Here is a 21,933-nt window from a genome sequence, read left to right on the forward strand (position 1 = left end):
CAGCGACAACACAACAGCTTACGCCAGCACCGTTAACGAAATGTTCCGCAACATTGCAAACTGGCTTCAGAGACCATGTGTTCCTCATCGAAAAATATTGGTTTGGACGTCCTCTACCTCCTGTATTAAGCTGAACGAATAGTTTCGGAACACCCTGTAGATTCGCCATTACAACAAAATTTATTACAGCCACGGTAATACGTCGAAAGTATGTTTTACGGAGACAGCAGAATATGTATGAAGCGCAATGGCTGCAAACCTTAACGGCGAATATGTTGTATGGCAGCTATAATTTCGCACCTTACAAGCACTCATCCACATACTTTGCCGTGATCTACAGCCACATTAGGTATTATTTAATAGGTGGTACAACTTATATGTGAATATTTAAAGGAGACTGACATTGTCACATACACCTTGTAAATAATAGTTTACGCTTATTGCATGAAAAGTGACGGAGTGTCTTATTATCATACTAGTGGAGGTTGGAACGACAATGGAAATGAAACGGCAGACGGAACTCAAGCCCTGGGCCGAAGGCTCACACAGGTGTGTTGGTCCTGCTTAAACGCAGGAAATAGCAGGACGGACGTTGTAGCACCTAAGCGCTGGAGCCGAACCGGACGGATTATAAGTCGGAAACTACGAAAATATTGGACGCAGGTCAGAGGAACGAAGAACCGGCACCTCGGAAACCACGCAGGCTGGGTTATTTCCTAGAATTTTTACTCAGAAGCGTACCATTGTACGAGTATAGGTTTTTCCTCGTAAGCTTTCCGCGCTGGACGACAATAGACTAAAATATGGGTGGTCGGCGTTCGGAAGAATCTGTAGACAGGGAGAATACTCCGTGGTTTCGGGAAAATGATTCGTTTTCGGAATTACGATGGTGGGGAGCCGAGCCTTACTGGTAGGCTAGGGGTGGAGAGAAGAGAGCATACGTTGTGAGCGCTCGTGTGTGACGGTTGCTCGTCATCAGCTTCTGTTGGTACAGACGGACATGCTGTCTTGCTCTCAGGAGTGTTTATACACTCCTGGAAATGGAAAAAAGAACACATTGACACCGGTGTGTCAGACCCACCATACTTGCTCCGGACACTGCGAGAGGGCTGTACAAGCAATGATCACACGCACGGCACAGCGGTCACACCAGGAACCGCGGTGTTGGCCGTCGAATGGCGCTAGCTGCGCAGCATTTGTGCACCGCCGCCGTCAGTGTCAGCCAGTTTGCCGTGGCATACGGAGCTCCATCGCAGTCTTTAACACTGGTAGCATGCCGCGACAGCGTGCACGTGAACCGTATGTGCAGTTGACGGACTTTGAGCGAGGGCGTATAGTGGGCATGCGGGAGGCCGGGTGGACGTACCGCCGAATTGCTCAACACGTGGGGCGTGAGGTCTCCACAGTACATCGATGTTGTCGCCAGTGGTTGGCGGAAGGTGCACGCGCCCGTCGACCTGGGACCGGACCGCAGCGACGCACGGATGCACGCCAAGACCGTAGGATCCTACGCAGTGCCGTAGGGGACCGCACCGCCACTTCCCAGCACATTAGGGACACTGTTGCTCCTGGGGTATCGGCGAGGACCATTCGCAACCGTCTCCATGAAGCTGGGCTACGGTCCCGCACACCGTTAGGCCGTCTTCCGCTCACGCCCCAACATCGTGCAGCCCGCCTCCAGTGGTGTCGCGACAGGCGTGAATGGAGGGACGAATGGAGACGTGTCGTCTTCAGCGATGAGAGTCGCTTCTGCCTTGGTGCCAATGATGGTCGTACGCGTGTTTGGCGCCGTGCAGGTGAGCGCCACAATCAGGACTGCATACGACCGAGGCACACAGGGCCAACACCCGGCATCATGGTGTGGGGAGCGATCTCCTACACTGGCCGTACACCACTGGTGATCGTCGAGGGGACACTGAATAGTGCACGGTACATCCAAATCGTCATCGAACCCATCGTTCTACCATTCCTAGACCGGCAAGGGAACTTGCTGTTCCAACAGGACAATGCACGTCCGCATGTATCCCGTGCCACCCAACGTGCTCTAGAAGTTGTAAGTCAACTACCCTGGCCAGCAAGATCTCCGGATCTGTCCCCCATTGAGCATGTTTGGAACCGGATGAAGCGTCGTCTCACGCGGTCTGCACGTCCAGCACGAACGCTGGTCCAACTGAGGCGCCAGGTGGAAATGGCATGGCAAGCCGTTCCACAGGACTACATCCAGCATCTCTACGATCGTCTCCATGGGAGAATAGCAGCCTGCATTGCTGCGAAAGGTGGATATACACTGTACTAGTGCCGACATTGTGCATGCTCTGTTGCCTGTGTCTATGTGCCTGTGGTTCTGTCAGTGAGATCATGTGATGTATCTGACCCCAGGAATGTGTCAATAAAGTTTCCCCTTCCTGGGACAATGAATTCACAGTGTTCGTATTTAATTTCCAGGAGTGTAGTTAGAAAGGCTAGGAACTGTGCTGTTGCGAACCTATACGATTCTGGACTTCACCTCCGAGTTGTAAGTCGTCGTTGAGTACGCTGCGTTCAGTAATTGAGAGCACTTCATCTGCCTATACTTACGTTGAGACGTCATCTGAACTTCGTCCTTGAGGTTAGGAATTCGCGATTCTCGTCTGTAGAACACGGACAGGAGAAGAGAATATTAGAGTATATTAGCCAGAGGACGCCTTCTGCCGTCCTAGTTTTTGAAAGAGTTTAATTGTGGCTGGAGTCCTTCCATCGTCGCAGACGAGTGCGAGAGCCATCACTTCGACGCACCGGACGCAGTACATACTGTGATATCGAAAATTGCTTCGGCTTATTAGGGCTCTAAAAGCTAAACAGCTGTGATCATTTTAGTTTATTTCCACTGAGGTTCCACACCACCGTAGATCACCTCTGAAAGTAGTGTCTCCTAGAGTTTGGTATATAGATAATGTCAGTTATTTCGCGTTATTGATATTAGACTGTGCAGTCGTAATAAGGGGCAGAGTTAGACAATTTATTAATTTCTCTTAGGATATGTGATCTTTGCAATCTATTTCTTTAATCTGAAGTAAATATATAAGCAGGAACAACGTTTATCATTTAGCGGGATTACTTGCCTTCATTATTCATTCATGTTTTGACTGTAATTTATAGAATTAACAGATCCTAAGATCTGCTTCAGGGGGTAGTCAGACAGGGCCAAATCTTCATTTTAGCGTTATTATTTTCCGTTGCTCGCATTCATTTTACACACGCTTGGAATGGCATCTTGGAGTGTAGACTGTAAAAATAACCTGGCACAACCTCTTACTACAGCTCAAATGTGAAGCAGTAAAACTGCACTGAATGTAAGAATTAAAATATCAACAATTGTCCACCCCTCTGACGAGAGTATGCGAACAGAAGTCGCTACGGAAGTATAGAACTTGTGATACAAAGGGTAATAGTTAACAGCCTGAGATCTGCGTCTGAACGAGAGCCCAGAGAGGGGTAATAGTAACTGATTTAACGCATAGCATGGATAAAGTAGCCATGCACGTTGATCGAGACGTGGTTGGATGTATCGTTCTGAAATCTTGATCGAAATAACCTCTAGTGTTCTGTAGAAATCGTGATCGAAATTACCGCTAGTGTTCTGTAGAGAATGTGTGGTACTAAAACGAACTGCTCATTCCATGGTTTCTACCAAGTAACAGAAGTAGGTAGGTGCAGAGACAATAGGAATGGCGGCGACACCTGTGTTAATGCTATCACGAACTGGCTCCGACTAAGAAATGCAATCGCATGACGGGTTGAGAGTCTCTTCCAACTTTTATTGATTCGGACGCCTGACACAGCAGACGTTTGCCGGCAGAAAAGGGTCTTACAGCCAATGTAACTGGGGTGGTGGCTACAATCTGTTACGATCAGCGATAGCCAGCGTACCCGCTTAGGGGTTGGGGAACACTGAAGATACGCGAATTTTGCGAACGCGGTAAGTCTGGTATCCGATGTACCGCAGTTTTATGTTCTAAGAAACAAGTCGGAACCGGTACAGAATTTCGCCGTCTTGCACCTTATTAGCACTAATTAATTCTCAGTCCAGAATAGTTTCTCCACCCCTACCAATCAACAGTTGTCTATTCAGGCCTCGGTCGACGAATACACGCTTCCAATGTGCGTTCACCGCGATGTCGCCAAACACGGATGCGACCATCACGACGCTGTAAACAGAACCTAGATTCATCGGAAAAAATGACGTTTAGCCATTCGTGCACCCAGGTTCGTCGTTGAGTACACCCTCGCAGGCGCACTTTTCTGTGATGCAGCGTCAAGGGTACCCGCACCCATGCTCTCCGAGCTGATAGTCCATGCTGCTGCAAACGTCGTCGAACTGTTCGTGCAGGTGGTTGTTGTCTTGCAAACGTCCCCATCTGTTGACTCAGAGATCGAGACGTGGCTGCACGATCCGTTACAGCCATACGGATAAGATGCCTGTCATCTCGACTGATAGCGATACGAGGCCGTTGGGATCCAGCACGGCGTTCCCTATTACCCTCCTGAACCCACCGATTCCATATTCTGCTAACAGTCATTGGATCTCGACCAACGAGACCAGAAATGTCGCGATACGATAAACCGCAATCGCGATAGGCTACAATCCGACCTTTATCAATGTCGCAAACGTGATGGTATGCATTTCTCCTCCTTACACGAGGCATCACAACTACGTTTCACCAGGCAACGCCAGTCAACTGCTGTTTGGGTATAAGAAATCGGCTGGAAACTTTCCTCATGTCAACTCGTTGTAGGTGTCGCCACCGGCGCCAACCTTGTGTGAATGCTCTGAAAAGCTAATTTGCATATCACAGCATCTTCCTGTCGGTTAAATTTCGCGTCTGTAGCACGTCATCTTCGTGGTGTAACAAATTTAATGGCCAATAGTATATATCTGTTGCTGCTTGGAATGCAGGTTCTCTCTGCGAATTTCATTGCTGAAATCTTCTCGGGTTATCAGTCGAGCCGAAGCATCATGTTCTCGCAACGCCTCGACGTGTTTCCTGGCCTTGATCTTGGGGCGAGTCTTCTCCCTTAGGTTAATGTTCAGCGGAGCCGACTGCCATTCGGAAAAGCCGGGTTCGATTCTCGGTGGTGTTATGAATTTTTCGGGTTGGGCGGACTGCAACGTAGTGCACTCAGGTTCTCCATGCCATTTGAGGTGCTACTTGACCATGTGGTGGCGGCATCAAGCTTTCTATCTCGACATTGGCCGAGATTGTGATGTTTGGCCTCCACACCGCATCCGCATAATACGAGGGGCGTTTGAAAAGTCCGTGCAAAGTCCGAGAGATGGCACCACCGGCGCGTATCGAGGTCATGTTCAGTTAGCACCATCTTTGGAAAGAACGCACACCCAGTTTGTCATATTGGTCTGTTTCTTTGTGTTTGGCATTCGTGTGAATCAAGGAAGTCGAGTGATTGTGAAAAAAATGGACGAAAAAGAATTTCTTGTGGTGACTAAACATTACTTTATGAAAGACAAAACGCCTCAGGAGACGAAAGAGAAACTTGATAAACATTATAGTGACTCTGTACCTTCCATTAGAACAGTTTATTAGTGGTTTCAAAATTTTCGGACTGGCCATATGGGCACAAGTGAAGTTTAACGTTCTGGACGCCCTGTGGAGGTTAAGACTCCAGAAATCGTTGATAACATCTATGATCTGGTGATATAGGACAGAAGAGTTAAGGTGCGTGAGATTGCTAGTGCTTTGGGCATCTCGAATGATCGGGTATGGTACATTATAATTTGCATAAACATTTTGACATGAGAAAGCTACCCTTAAGATGGGTTCCGCAATTGCTCACACTTGACTGTAAGCTGAATCGTGTGAAGCGTTAGCAGCTGTTCAGGAAGAATCTGCAGGACTTTAAGGGTCTTTTCGTCAATGTGGATGAATCATGGGTACAATACTGTACTTCTGAGACCAAACAACAATCAGAAGTATAGGTTACCAAGGGAGAATCTGCACCAAAGAAGGCGAAGACCATTCCTTCGGTCGGAAAGGTTATGGCGACTGTCTTATGGGATTCGCAAGGGATTATCCTGATTGGCTATCTGGAAAAGCGTATAACTATTACAGGTGACTTATTAATCGTTATTGCGCCGTTTGAAAACCGAGCTACAAGGAAAACACCGGCGATTGGACCACAAAAAGTCCTTATCCATCACAACAATGCACCAGCACACACCTCAGCAGTTGTGGTCGCAAAATTAATGGAAATATAATTACAACTCATTTCACATCTCATCTATTCTCCAGACTTGGCTCCCACAGACTACTGTTTGTTCCCCAATTTGAAGAAATGGCTGGCAGGACGAAGGTTTTATTCAAACAAGGAGCTGATTGCAGCAACTAATGGCTTTTTTTGCAGACGTGGACAATTCCTATTATTCGGAACTGACCAACAACAGCGTTGCATGAAGTGTATAAGTCTAAAATGAGACAATGTCGAAAAATAAAGAAGGATTATCCCAAACAGGTATGTAGTTTTTATTTTTGCATGGACTTTTCAAACACCCCTCGTACCATTGGCTGATGGAGGACACGGCAGTTGGTCGCACGTGCTTGGCCTGTTTGTGGTCAGAACAGTGGTGCTTGTCTTCAAGTGAAGTGTCGATTTCACATTCAGTTCGTTCCTTTTTAGCCTCTGGACAGCAGACTCTTCTGTCGAGGTTAAGATGGATGGGTCAGTCTCTTGGCTATGTAAGAACAGTGTTGCAAGATGTTTACAACATGTGAAAAGCATTCTCTTCGGTCAAACTGACAAGTCTGTAGTAACTGAGCACAGTATCAACAGAGGACACAAAGATGCCGTGCCGCAGCACGGATTCTGGGACTCGATCGTAAAACTGTCAGTAAAAATAAGAATATACGATGATCTTGTCAGCACTTTCCATCTGAGGTCAGCAAAAATTAGTCAGCAGCGCTTTGATGTGAAAGCAGTGGCAGGAATAAGTAGACAGCAACAGGAGTTGGCACCTGGTCCTCCCACCACCCTTTCAGGGTCCCTCCCACCACTGCCTACTTGTTGGGCCCTCGGAAGACATGTGGTTCAGCAGCTATAAAGAAACTAAGTGGGTGTGACACCGATACTTTGCCTGAAGTCGATAGGTAAAAAACACATCAAAACGTAGTGACAATACGACACCACAACTCTGCTGAAAACTCAAGAAAATTTCATCAGTATCTTTTGTTTATTTTGAAAGTAAGTTTTGTCCCTCTTCCTAAGATTCATTCAATATCTGTAATGTCGTTTTATTTATTTTTTCTTATTTTCTTTTGACTGTTAACATAAACTTTGCAAATTATATTAATAATAATAAATTTCTAAACTTTACAGCTGAAAGCTATTGATGAAACGCATTAAAATCAAATGTTATGTCTTAGCAGAATAGTTCTCTTACCATCTGTTCAAAATGTGATCGAAAAATATACTCAAATACGCTCTGTACGTCATTATTACCGAATTAATTTATGAATTCTTATGAAATGTTTATAGAAGAATGTAGAACAAACAGTAAAATCGTATGTACCTTATTTTCAACAGTAATTTTCTCTCACTTTTCCAGAAATCGTTGACGAAATGCAGAAGAACAAAGGCTCATTACCTGATGAGAGTTCAGTTGCGCAAAGGGTAAGTGTATTTAACAATTCCATAAGACTAAACATGCATTATTCTATTAAAAAGATTGTGGAAATCAGTTAAGATGCTATCAAAATTAGAGCCGAATTTTTAATGTATAACTAGAGGTAGCCATAGATTTCGATATTGTGGTTACATTGACAAACAGTTTTAATACTTAAGAGTCCAAGGATTAACTAATTCACGAAACTAGAAGCTCAATAATATAAATTTGTTCGACACAATATTGAAATACTTACCTGTTTTACTGTTAAATGACTTTGCAGTATAGTAGAGTTAATGTTCACAATTGATGAGTTGCAATTAATCATCACACATTGCAAGACTTTGTACCTCTAAAGATGAAAATGAGTTCATGTTTGATGCCTACCATTAAAGAACCAATTATAATGGAAAACATTTGTATTCTCAGTAATAATGTCTGCTCTCAATTACTTCAACATCGTATGCAAAAGTATTCTCAGTAATGTACTTCTTGAATTATATCGATAAAACATCAGTACATTGGGAGGCTGCAGCTTCATGATGGCAGGTTCAAACTTATTTTGATGGCTGTTTCATATGTACTTTATATAGTCCTGTGGACTCTTAATGGCATGTGTATCTTCTCACAGTTGTTAGTCGTTTATGTGTATCTTCATTTCATTATCAGTTTCTTTGTGTGGATGAGGTTATATTTGCTCATAATTTTATTTCCAATTCCTGAAAAATAACCGAAAAGCTCCAGTTTTACATAACCCAAAGCATGCAGTTATTTCACCCCAAACCACCCGATGGTTCAGAATGTGTGTGTCCATATTTCACTTTCCGCTATGTTCTACTAAAAGCTAACTTCAATGACATGTTACTTGTAAATCATTTGCATTTGCAGCTCATCTTGAGTCATGGCGATAAAATTAGGAAGCAATGACACATGAAAAATCAATAATCGTTAGTGATGGTAGGTAAGGTTAACTTGTCTGTTGCAAAAGTGAACTTCATATTACTGTCAGGTTGCAGGACAAGACGTTAAAATGAATGTGATAAAAGCAAGCCACGCTATATTAGTAATTCGATCTGTCATAAGACTTCTAACTTCAAGAATTGGCAATAATTGTGAAATTCTCGATCAACTGTGTAAAAAATTCAGGCCTACCGCAATGAGAGAAAGAAAAGTGAGATAGCAGTGTCACGATTTCAAGACATTGCGTTAAAATTTTCACAATGGGCAGAAAATTTGTATACCTAATGTTCGGATTGATCATATCTTTGCGGGTGTAAATGCAGAACTGGAATAGAAACATCAATAAGGTAAGAAGTATTTACCTATAGTTTCCATAAATTTATATATTTCCATTTACCTGGGACTCTTAACTGACACACCAAGCTTTCCACTTATATTCTCGATGGATGCCTCAGCTGTACTTTTGCATGCACCTGCAAGCGCCACAAATACAGTTACAATATTTGGGTGGGAGATATTTATCATATCCGTTATCATATTAATATTGTGTTCTCCGATTTCTGTTTTCCTTGAAATCTCAGACTGAAGTGAGTAAACAATATCAGGAACGTGGGAAACTTGAAATCACACTGAAAAACTAAGCCCCTAATAAGATTTATATAGAAGGTTTACATAAACGTTTTGAGGAATCTTGTGTTACCATGTAAGAGAAGTTAATTGTTTAATCACTATAGTTACGCAATCCATGTATTCAGAATCGTCAAAGCAACTTCGGCATGGAATGCAGGGTTTTTCAGAAAGATGGATCCCGTTGGATTAATTTTTGTTTCATAGTTTTTAAATTAGACGTTAATAACTTATGTACAGTGTCCATCGGTAGACCAGAATTGTTTTAATAGGTTGAACGTAAATTGGCTCTTGCCAGCCGCACAAACGTCATATGACGTGTTGTCAACAGATAATGGTGACCAGATAGTGAAAGCCAAGTCTCTTCCTATGCAACTTATGTAACTATTGCCATCCAAAAAAATCTGGGCCAAATTGATAAAACGCACATGACAGAACACCATGTCACAATAACGTTGACCGGTCAGTGTCGTGTTTAAAGATTTGGAGGTAAATACGTCCATGTAACGTCATACCTCTACACCATAATACCCAGATCACTAGAACGATCATGTTCGACAGTGTTCTTGGGTGCATTGGGTACGCTCATGTGGCGAGAGATGTGTACATGTAATGCTGAAACTGCCTCGAGGCCTACGTCTTTGGGTTCTGTATGAAGGTATGAGTGTGTGTGTGTGTGTGAGAGTATTCCAGGATTGCTGAGTATAACTTTTATATTTTCCCTTTGGTGCATACTTTTCATGCATTCATATGTAACTAGTTGAGTAAGGGTGTTAATAACCTTGCTTTGGAATGCCTTTACATACCATTGCCACCAGCATTCATTTATCCCAAAGAGAAGAATTTTCTTTATACATTATTTATCCTTCCCTTTCACTTGACTGCAAAAACAGAGAAATCGTTTTGTTTGTGTATAACTTTTCTTTCTTTGGTTTGTACTAAACTATGTAATTGATAGTGCGAGTCATAAAAACTAGTATTTCATCTAACTTCTCGTGAGTTTTCTAAGACACGTTTTTTGTTTCAGTGTTTTCAAGAATGCATGGCTAAAGAGATGGGACTGGTAAGTTAATACAGAGCGTGCACTGTGTAAGTAATTCATATAAAAGATTCACACAACAAGCTGCAGAGGATGGTTAATTGATAGACGAAGTCTGTAGGTTAATTTTGTTAATACATTATATAATGGTGACAACAGGCTGAACTGAAACCTTAAAGACTGAAATGAAAATACTAACATTCACAATAAAGGGGATTTTGGTGCAAAAGAAGGGCGTACAATTAAGAACATGTCATCAGTGGAGAAATTCATATACAGCAACTGAAAACACAAAACTGAAAAGTGATCCAAAACAAAAACATATCAAATGTTCATCTTTGACTCGAAAATGATCACGTGGAACTAAAATTTTAATTTTTGCTGTTTGTTATTAGAATAAAAAGAACTATATATTACAAAATTTCATTGAAGGGTAATATGCCATATTAAATTTAATGTTTTCCTTGTCATAGGAAATTAAGGTCATACTCATCTACACGAAAATTGCAGTACCTAACAAAGGTGATTATGTTCACAATGAAATATGTTGCATGTATGAAGAGAAAAGGTGTGGTAAGAGTCTGAAGGAAACAGGAACAGTAACGTGGTAGAAGGCGCCGACTTAAACTAAAATTATTTATGAACATTTTCAGTAGGATAAGTGAGAGTACATTGGATATTTTGAAGACAGACGATTAAAACAAAATCATAAATAAAATGAAAGAGATTTATGTTTGGTTAACACCACACTTAATTCAACATCAGTTGCCATGGTTACTAACAACCAATTTTACAAGCATTTCCCATTACTTTCAAAATTTTGCACTGTACAAGAAGTTGATCAGAAACACATATCCTCAATAATGAAAATAACAGAGTTCCAAAAGTAAAGCCAAGAGTGACAGGTAAAGCTATTCCAATAGAGAGAGAGGAAATTGCCTATGGGGATAATTGTCTGGCAGTAGAGATGACAAACTGGAGGAAGCTACAAAGAAGGATTACACAACGGTAGTTTCAGAATACTTGCAAAAGTAGAAAAATCCACAAAAGTTGAATAGTTGAGTAACCATTCCCCTTAATAATAACGGAGACAGGCTATATTTAATAAACTATAATTACATAAACACCTCTAATGTTCATGGGATTCACTTAAATTCCAACCAACTGCGAAGAAAAATCACAAGCTTTTAATGAAACATATGAAAAGGCTTTAGTGCACACTATATAATGACCCATTTGCAAATCGTGAATGAAGTCATAAATTAGAGCCATTGTTGAGTATTAGTGCTGTGACTAGGGCAGAAAGCATTTAGGTAGAGCTTTGAAATCAGTTTCAACTCAGTTTGTTCTAACAGCCCTTTAGTGACAACATTGATTTAACCTATATTAGTAACCGATAATATAAACGTAACAGTTTCACAGATTTCATTAGACTTCATAAGCATAGTGATATTGAGTAACAACAGAGGAGTAAATTACGCAAGGAGATCTCATTTCAATAAAAATATTCTCTGCAATTCATCAGGATGACTTTAGATATTTAAAGGTAGGCAAACTTGAGCAAACAAAGGAATAAACGAATCAGTGAGAACCCACCTCCCTTTTCAGGTAACGTTACACAGTTTGAGTCTCATGTAGGTAGATTTAAGCAAGAAAGTAATACAGCAACTTAATACTTGAAAGTAGGGCTGAACATGAATTACAATAAAACTAAATCAGTTTTCAGTGAACGCATTGGAAACATAGCATAAACTACCAATTATATCATAGTGCTAATTTATAAGTTTTTTATATTTGAGACAACTGAAGACAACACAACGAACATTGAGAGTAATATAAATAGGAGTAAAATCGGCATTAAGTGCTTGTAGTAAACAACAGTGTTTACAGAATTAGTTTATGATGTGACTAAAAAGTAAATTTTACTACCTGTGACTTATCAATTACAACTACTGGCACTGAGACAGACTTTTTATGTGAAAACAAATTATAAACTGAGGTTTACAATGTAGCTAACAAAGAGACATACGTTGGAAATTTCTAGGAGGGTTAGGAAAACATTCATATGGTTTGGGAGTTGGAATGGTAGGTATAATTATGACTGATGAAAATGAAGTGCAGGTGGGAGGGACATTTAACCATGTGAATCGGGGTGTATGGTGAAATGTAGCTCTGTGGGAAGTCAACAGATAAGAGCAGCCAAAACACCAACTTAACCCGAAGTGGGTAGATGTCATGAAACAAGATGCAGCACCAGCGCTGCCTATAACTGAAGCAGTTCTTCATACTTCAGTAAATATGAAGTGAATGATAATAATGATAACAACAAAGATATATTTGTCAACACATCTCTTATATTGATATTTAACTATTTTCACATATTTCTTAGATATTTGTCTCAGATCTGAATATTCCCATGGATGCATACATAAACTTTCTTATTAGTTCTGTTGTCATATATCCGAATTTTCATCATTTTCATTGGTGTTTCATCTTGATATTATTGATTAAATCGGATATAATTTGTTTCACATTGTGAGATACGGTAACAAAAATCGTAGAAAACGCCAGAAGGCAAATATAGAGCAGTGTTTATTTAAAATACAGCTGTAATCACTGAAGAAAGAAGGTATGGGGTAAATGGATGACGACAGTACGTGTAGAATGGAAGTACAATGGAGATTTTATTTGCAGACCATTGAAATTTGAACACCAGAAATTTTTGATTTCATGAACTTCGCGTGGTTTCACATCATAGGTGTAAAGTATATCTGTATAAGGAGAGACCCAAAAGCACGAAAACACTTTTCGCCAGATAGTGTTTCAGGCAAGTTCCCCCATCCCCCGTCTCCCCCAAACTTATACTTGTATGGTAGTGAGCACCCATCATTTATTGACCTTCAAGCTGCCATTTTTCTATGGTGGAACCATAGCTCTGCTCAGGAACCAGAAAATTTGCAACCTTATTCAACACTGAGATCTATATTCTGAGAGAGACATTGAAACGTAACAACGAACTGGAATGTTCCTAGCTACAGTATTCTTTGGTACCTTTTGCATGACTCAAAACCAGAGTTGGCCAATCAAACAAAATAGCATGCCCACCGAAAATTTTACCGTTTGCCATGGAAGATACCTGGTTCCAAAATAAACTCAGTCTGCTCCTACTTCTAAAGTTGGACACTTCAGAATTTGCTATTTTAAGATTTTGATCATCAACATAACTAATGACAATTTGTCAGTCAGTTCTGCAAGATACCTGGTCCATTCCATGCTCGATGCAACTTCTGCTGGCTGTCGATGTTGGCTTCTTCCACCCTCAGTCTTAATGCCACATGTCACCAAGTGCACCAAGCACCAATCGTCGCCCAGTAATGTTATACACTAAAGTACCGCGGTAAACGCTCGTGTGCCATTGTTCAGTGTGGCACTAATCACTAACACTCAAGGTGGTGACCTTTATACAATTATTCAAACAATGCGTACTTTATATTCTTTTTAATATTAGTTTGTGACATAAAAATGGAAATTGTATTTGTTAAAATACTTCAGAGTAAAGTTAACACTGTTAAGAGTAAACTATTAATTTAGCTGTTGACAAAAATGGGCTACTCATAAGGAAAGAAAAGCAGTTATGGTTTACTGTAATTACGTTACTGCAGCTGCCGCATTAAATCTATTTTTGCCACAACGTTTTCAGTATTTCGGTTGGAGTCACTTCAGACCGTAACCCTTGAAATCTATTGTATCAAATAACTGATGAAAGTAGTGAAAATTAGCTCCATGATCTGAAAAAGTATAACGAATCCACCCTGGTATAAATAACTTGCCCAGAGTCGCTAATTAACGTACGTGACAAGATCTCTCGCACAGTGTGCACATCACCCCATTTGCAGTTAATTTGTATAACTTCCTGTCCCCTCAAAACGCTATGTACTTTTACATGCTGGTTACGTTCAACGTGCCACTGCTATAGTACACCACAACACGAATGGATTTCGACTCAGTTTCCCAGCCTGGGATTACTATTTCACGTTGATTCATTTCTCTCTCTTCTTCAACGCTGAATTCCCTTGGAGTGCGATCACCTCATTTCCACTTTCTCTTCTGGGCCTCCTTTTTGTCCTCTATTCCACGATCCCTCAAAGATGCTATGCGGAAATGGTCAGCCACCGTAATCCATCAATGCTGATCATGCATTTGCTGAAGATGATCTGTTAATTGCTTACGTTTTACGACCGACATCTTATCTGATGTATTGGTTCTGCATCGCTGCCAACATCAGATCCGTGCTACTGTGATTAATTTGAGTACATTTTCAGGCTACTCGGAATTGTCTGAATGCGTCCTTCGTCCTGTGAACACGTCTCCGATCACCTTAAGCTCCAAAATATGGTGTGAAGCATTTGTTCACGTAACAGATCACTTTAACCTGATTTGCCAGCAAAACATAATTCGGAATGTACCACGTTGATTCGTTATTTCGTTTTTAACTATTTACTTTCGGTCTGGTAGCGTGAAGCTCCGCATTGTGCACTCTTCCGCTTTTTTTAGGCGGCGGTTACTTGACCTGAAAAAGTGATAAGGAAGGCTGCAATGGATATATGTGATTCTTCACAGTAACTTCCAATGCTTTCAGAAGTTACTGTGAAGAATCACATGATATCAATTGCTGCCTTCCTTATCAATAGGAACAATAGCGTTCAAAATAGCATGTGTATGTTCACATCTACATACCAGTACACACGTGGTCAGGCATTACACGGTGCGTAGTGTCACTACTTGTCATCTCCTTTCCGCTTCCAATCGCAAATGCAGCCAGAAAAAGAAAACGGCGGTCCATATGCTTTCATACGAGCCTTGATTTCTCTAATCTTGTCTTCGTGGACTTTATGCTAGACGTATTTTGGTAGTTACAGGATCGTTCTGAAATCAGACGCAGATGCACGTTCTCGAAACTATCTCAACACTGTTTCGGAAAAGATGGTCACCTTCTCACCAGGTATTACCGTAGTCGAACTTTCGGCTACCCTACAACCGACCTTACGTGCTCGTTTTATTTCGTATCACTTAGCAACGCCATGACAGTCAAGCTGCACGCCACTAATACTGTTTTCTAACAATGCAGAACGCTTTTCCTGCTTATTGTATTAACTTATATTTTTCGATACTTAGAGCAGGGCGCCCCTCACCATACCAAATAGAAATTTCATCGCTGTCACCCTGCGTTGTGATACAATGCCGTGAACTTCAGCGTCGTTTGCAAACACCTCCATGAACCGACGGGGGTGGGGTATGGTGCGAATCGCGCGTTCACACGGGGAGGAAGGTTGTTGGGGCGAAAAAATCTTGAATTTTAATTCCAAAAGGGTAAACTAAACAAGTCAATGTAAGTTGTGCACCCATGAAGAAGTGAGAGAATAAGACAAAGAAAGAAATCATTCACTAAATCTGGTGTCTTACTGGAAATTGTTTACGGTGTTGTGAAACAATTGACATGTTAAGTAATGGAGCTGGTCACCTTGGGTGAGTCAATATAGCAAAACTTGCTAGTAACAGTGTTGCCAACTCAGCTAACATGCACCTACGAAACACTTGAAATTTAGCTATGTCAGCATGAAAGCCCCTACAGCAGCGCTTAACTTTATAGTAAATACATAGAAATAAATGGGAGAATGGAATGGCCTAACTTTTCCTATACCGCGAACTTGAACACCTGTAGCAACATCCCCGAGAAAAACACTTTTTAGCAAATAAAGAATAAGCAAGACAGGCACTGCCTTTCAGATGCTATAATCTTTTGAATCCAAACATTGCACGTGTACACGTGGAAAATTACATGAAATCCTTCCCCCAATACTCCCTGTCCCTAGGATCTGTCATTAATACAATTCATATTCCCCTTCTTGCCACGCTCCTGTAAATTTGTTTCTGCTTCGTCTGTAACGTCTTTTAAGTTTTCTCTCACCCCCTTTCCTTTCTCGGTTTGACGACATAAACAGTTTTTTCAATCACACTGAAAAAACGTACCAAATCTCACTTTGGAAGTGAAGCAAGTTAACACTGTACACGCTGATTATCCAGTTTCGTCGTATTTCGCTCTGCGTTTCAGCATCTCTATTTTTGATTTAACTGTTACTTTTCACTACAACAAATGACTGCCTTCAAAACTGCTTTTATTGAGGAATAAATCGTGGTCGTGGCTTATGGGACAGGATAATATCACCTTCTCGATATACGACCATAGCCGGTTTTCCTTTATATACTACAAAATCAAACGGCTCTGAGCACTATAGGACTTAACTTCTAACGTCATCAGTCCCCTATAACTTAGAACTATTTCAACCTAACTAACCTAAGGACATCACACTCATCTATGCCCGAGGCAGGATTCGAACCTGCGACCGTAGCGGTCGTGCGGTTCCAGACTGTAGCGCCTTTAACCGCTTGGCCACCCCGGCCGGCTTATATACTAGAGACACACAAGTGTGAGATGTGAAAATAAGATGTCATTTATGAACGACATAGTGAGAAAAGGCTGACTACGTCCGGAAATGCATGGAAATGGTGGGGCTGGGGGTAGGAGGGGGGCTGGGAGGGGGGGAGGGGAGTGAGGGTCCGGTGCGAGAAATTTTCGTGTCAAACGCTTGTCGGAAATCTATAAATACTGGACCGACCTGTTGCCTTTCACCCACGATTTGCAGAATGTCGCACCAGAAACAGAAAAGTTGAGTTTCTAACGAGCGATAATTTATACATCCATGCTGGTTTGCGGGCGGAAACTGTCTTTATCAAAGACATTTTTTACTTCGAACTTAAAATTTGCTCAAGACTTTGCAGCAGTCTGGTGATACTGATGTCACGGATGTTCCTATTCTGTATAATTATCTTCTCCAGGATTACGAAGGGTCTCATTGCCACCCCATACTTGGCTTCTGTTAGTGGAACAGAACGGATTTTCAGAATCCACAAACTCATCTCCCTATGTTTAAAAACCAAACTAATTTGATTACGTTTTAAATTACTCTTATGGTGTCAGTTCTCCCAATTGGATCGAACAGATTTTGATCACGGATTAGGAACGGTGAAATAAAAGACTGTTGAACTGAAAATTTGAGTCTCACAATGAAGTTTGCTTTGATGGATCAATTGAGAACACGAAGGTTCAAGCCTGAAGCCAGTACCACCACATTATTTTAATCTGTCGTTGGTGCTACTCTTAGCGGATATTCCACAAAAAAGTTGCAGTTCAGAGATACATCACGTTAGGAAAATCGTTCTGCCCTATCTGTGTGTAACAACCACACGAACAAGCGAAAACACTGGCACATACACATAATATATTTGGGTAACTTACAAAACCAAACGAAGGTTTCCGGGTGGGAAACGTGCAGACAAATGATTTGGGATGCGAAATGAAGGAAGTCCTGAGGGCTGTTCTGGGAACTAGAATTACTGGTCAGGTTTCCTATATCTCAATTCGTTAATGACACTTGTCATAAATAATGTATTTCTGTTTAGAACCAGTTAATAAAGTTCATATTAATAGGAGCCTAAGGATCTGTTAGAGGCGAACTCCTTCTCCATTAAAGAATTTCGTAGGAGAACTAATTGTGTATGTTAGTAGTAAAATCAAGTAACGTGAGTTTTTCAAAAATTGGCTTCTACACATTTTCAGTGTAGCAAAGTGCTCAGTGCAAATGAGCGTTGTAAGTTGCTTATACGCTTGATAATGAGTCTCCGATGCCTTAAAAAATCATCATATGCTCCTCAGACAGTACATGTGTGTGTTTTGTGACAAATTTGTTCTTATTGTTTAAGCGAAATTTTTTGCAGATTTCTCCCACGTTCATGAGGCCATTCAACTTAGAATCTGTGGAAGGAACATTACTACAGCGCTTTTCTTGCAAATATATATTATGTGTGACACACACAGTGGTTACGGTTACTACAAGCCAAACCACAAATTGGGAAACGGGGCCAAATTTCTAGTAGTTTACTGTCGAGTTGAGATTTTCACAAAAGTCTTATTCGTATCTTACAAACTAGCAGTAAGGCACTGAACAGCCTTTTAAACACGCCACTAACGGCAATCAAGTAATTTATAGCAATACAACAATTTGAAAATATTTGGATGACATTAGTAAACAGGCTAATAAAGTAAATACAGAACTTTGTTAATAAAGTACGGCGAGGTAGTGAAGCTTCCAACACCGCCATTAAAAGAAAATTAAACAGGTCTCAAACACACGATTAATGGCAATAAAAAAAAATTTACAAACTTGGAGGAATTTAAAATTTTTTTTTAAACAAGTGTCCTGGAATATCTTTAGAACATAACTGATATCACGAACCTGAGTAAGGCGGCCACAGATCACCCACTCAGGGATGCTCAGGCTAGACAATATTGACTAATTTAAATGCGCCCGTAAACACAATTGCCACTTTCAGGCTAGTCACTGCAACTACTTTCAGCCAGCGAAAACTTGTTATAAGATGGCGTACCTTGCCGACAAAATTAGAGCTAACCTCGTGCAAGGAAACATTACACCACACAGTCCTTAACGAGCGACCACATGATCAACCAACAAGAAGCATGAATTTACTCATAACCCATTACAAAATAGCGAAACAATTAAACTGCCAAAACTACACCTCCCATCTGACAGTAACGAGAGGAGGAGGAGGAAAGATCACTGTCTTCAATTACACCAGTGTCAGGGACAGGAAACCAGGTCGCCGTGGGCCACAAGGCAGAAGAGATGCTGGTTACACAAAATTATAACCTAATTATTAAACCTTCCACCAGCTTAACTTGCAATTATGCTCTAACAGGCAGTACACGACCTCCGATGGCAAGGATCCACACATCAGACCGCGCACGCGTCGCCAGCGTACCCAACACACCACGGTCGCGCGACAACACGCTCTGTCGCCGGAGTTCACGTCTTCTCTGCAACGTTGACGGGTAGTGACCGCTCCTTCATGCTAAGTGTCTCCTTTTAAACTCCAGTGTTGAAACGGAGGATTTAAAGAAGCTTGTTAACGTCCCACCAAGGCGAAATGAACAGCAACTAATCGTTGGGCGATTCTGTATACAACAACACGCGGGGGAGCTCTTCCGCCAACTCGACCCGCTCGTTACACACAACCGACATACATCACGTGGCGACTCGGTACAACCGACCACGCCTGCTTAACGCTGGAGAGCCACACTGCCCTACCGTGTCCACCACACTCTCTCTGCGCGCAACGCCCATACTTCCGCACCACCACACCAGGTTACAACCGGTCAAAGATCTCACTTCCTCCATAGCAGTTTCCCGGAAGCAAAAACGCAGATATCGATAGCAGAGGGAAAAGACAACCAAACAGTCACTTAATGACAGACAACATATCAAACAAACATGTCAGGGGAAGAAAACGAAAACCAATGGAATCTAAACACAAGGTGTAGCTCGAGTCGATACACGGCTCCGTGTTCTTCTCTCATGACAAGATTTACTTTCTTGGGGATCTTCTCAAATTGCGAACCGATTCATTGTTAGGAAATTAGACGTCCCAGTGACTTCAGTCAAGTTGAAGGTAAAGAGATGAAATAAACTAGTACTAAACAAACAAATAATGTAAGAAAATAGGGAGAATTTCGTTACAGATTAGCTCCAGTCTTATCGCTAAAATAACAAGTAAATTTGCAAACACGTATGTGTTCCTTTTGTTGTGTTCGTAGATCTGTGAAGTAGGCTAAGAGTTGTAATTAGGAAAAGAGAAAAAAGTGAAAATATCGTATAACAGCAATGCAAATAGTCAATGAGTAGATCTTAACATTAAGTTAACCTTAAGACATAATTTACTACGTATATTAAATACTACAGCTCTGTCGCTTACACTCTCAGTGACTAGTTAATGGCCTATGTGGCTGTCTATTTAACAGCTTAAAGACGGTGGCGGAGTTGCGGTGGAAAATATCGTGACGGTGCTGAAAGAGACGCTTCAGATGGCTTCGGAAGGGTCCGAGGACAGATACACGATCGACACGGATGCAGTGACGCGGGATCTCGAGGGCTGCGAATTCGAAGGTACGTACTGTATGTCGATCCGCGCCACACGTTTAAGCTGTAAGGACCGAAAACCACAGACTGACTCAAACTGATACTTATTATGTGTCCGTCTCTGGATGTTGTTGTTGTTGTTGTGGTCTTCAGTCCTGAGACTGGTTTGATGCAGCTCTCCATGCTACTTTATCCTGTGCAAGCTGCTTCATCTCCCAGTACCTACTGCAACCTGCATCCTCCTGAATCTGCTTGATGTATTCATCTCTTGGTCTCCCCCTACGATTTTTACCCTCCACGCTGCCCTCCAATGCTAAATTGGTGATCCCTTGATGCCACAGAACCTGTCCTACTAATCGATCCCTTCTTCTAGTCAAGCTGTGCCACAAACCCCTCTTCTCCCCAATTCTATTCAATACCTCCTCATTAGTTATGTGATCCACCCATCTAATCTTCAGCATTCTTCTGTAGCACCACATTTCAAAAGCTTCCATTCTCTTCTTGTCGAAACTATTTATCGTCCATGTTTCACTTCCACACATGGCTACACTCCATACAAATACTTTTAAAAACGACTTCCTGACACTTAAAATCAATACTCGATCATAACATATTTCTCTTCTTCAGAAACGCTTTCCTTGCCATTGCCAGTCTCCATTTTACATCCTCTCTACTTCGACCATCATCAGTTATTTTGCTCCCCAAATAGCAAAACTCCTTTACCACTTTAAGTGTCTCATTTCCTAATCTAATTCCCTCAGCATCACCCGAGTTAACTTGATTACATTCCATTATCCTCGTTTTGCTTTTGTTGATATTCATCTTATATCCTCCTTTCAGGACACTGTCCATTCCGTTCAACTGCTCTTCCAAGTCCTTTGCTATCTCTGACAGAATTACATTGTCATCGGCGAACCTTAAAGTTTTTATTTATTCTCCATGGATTTTAATACCTACTCTGAATTTTTCTTTTGTTTCCTTTACTGCTTGCTCAATATACAGATTAAATAACATCGGGGAGAGGCTACAACCCTGTCTCACTCCTTTCGCAACCACTACTTCCCTTTCATGCCCCTCGACTCTTATAACTGCCATCTGATTTCCGTACAAATTGTAAATAGCCTTTCCCTCCCTGTATTTTACCCCTGCCACCTTCAGAATTTGAAAGAGAGTATTCCAGTCAACATTGTCAAAAGCTTTCTCTAAGTCTACAAATGCTAGAAACGTGGGTTTGACTTTCCTTAATCTATTTTCTAAGATAAGTCATAGGGTCAGTAATGCCTCACGTGTTCCAACATTTCTACGGAATCCAAACTGATCTTCCCCGAGGTCGTCTTCTACCAGTTTTTCCATTCGTCTTTAAGGAATTCGCGTTAGTATTTTGCAGCTGTGACTTATTAAGCTGATAGTTCGGTAATTTTCGCATCTGTCAACACCTGCTTTCTTTGGAATTGGAATTATTATATTCTTCTTGAAGTCTGAGGGTATTTCGCCTGTCTCATACATTTTGCTCACCAGATGGTAGAGTTTTGTCAGGACTGGCTGTCCCAAGGGTGTCAGGAGTTCTAATGGAATGTTGTCTACTCCCGGGGCCTTGTTTC

The 21,933-nt window shown here is 41.5% G+C and overlaps 1 protein-coding gene across 1 annotated transcript in view; it reads left to right on the forward strand.

Moving 5' to 3' along the window:
• LOC124595855 overlaps window positions 1–21,933 on the forward strand; it is a 77,767-nt gene that overhangs the window by 47,255 nt on the left and 8,579 nt on the right. Inside the window, exons 3-5 of the mRNA XM_047134761.1 lie at window positions 7,598–7,662; window positions 10,269–10,304; window positions 20,215–20,359. Coding sequence (XP_046990717.1) covers window positions 7,598–7,662; window positions 10,269–10,304; window positions 20,215–20,359 — 246 coding nt within the window. The remainder of the gene's footprint in view (window positions 1–7,597; window positions 7,663–10,268; window positions 10,305–20,214; window positions 20,360–21,933) is intronic.

Source organism: Schistocerca americana, chromosome 2, assembly GCF_021461395.2.
Source record: "Schistocerca americana isolate TAMUIC-IGC-003095 chromosome 2, iqSchAmer2.1, whole genome shotgun sequence".
NCBI lineage: Eukaryota > Metazoa > Arthropoda > Insecta > Orthoptera > Acrididae > Schistocerca > Schistocerca americana.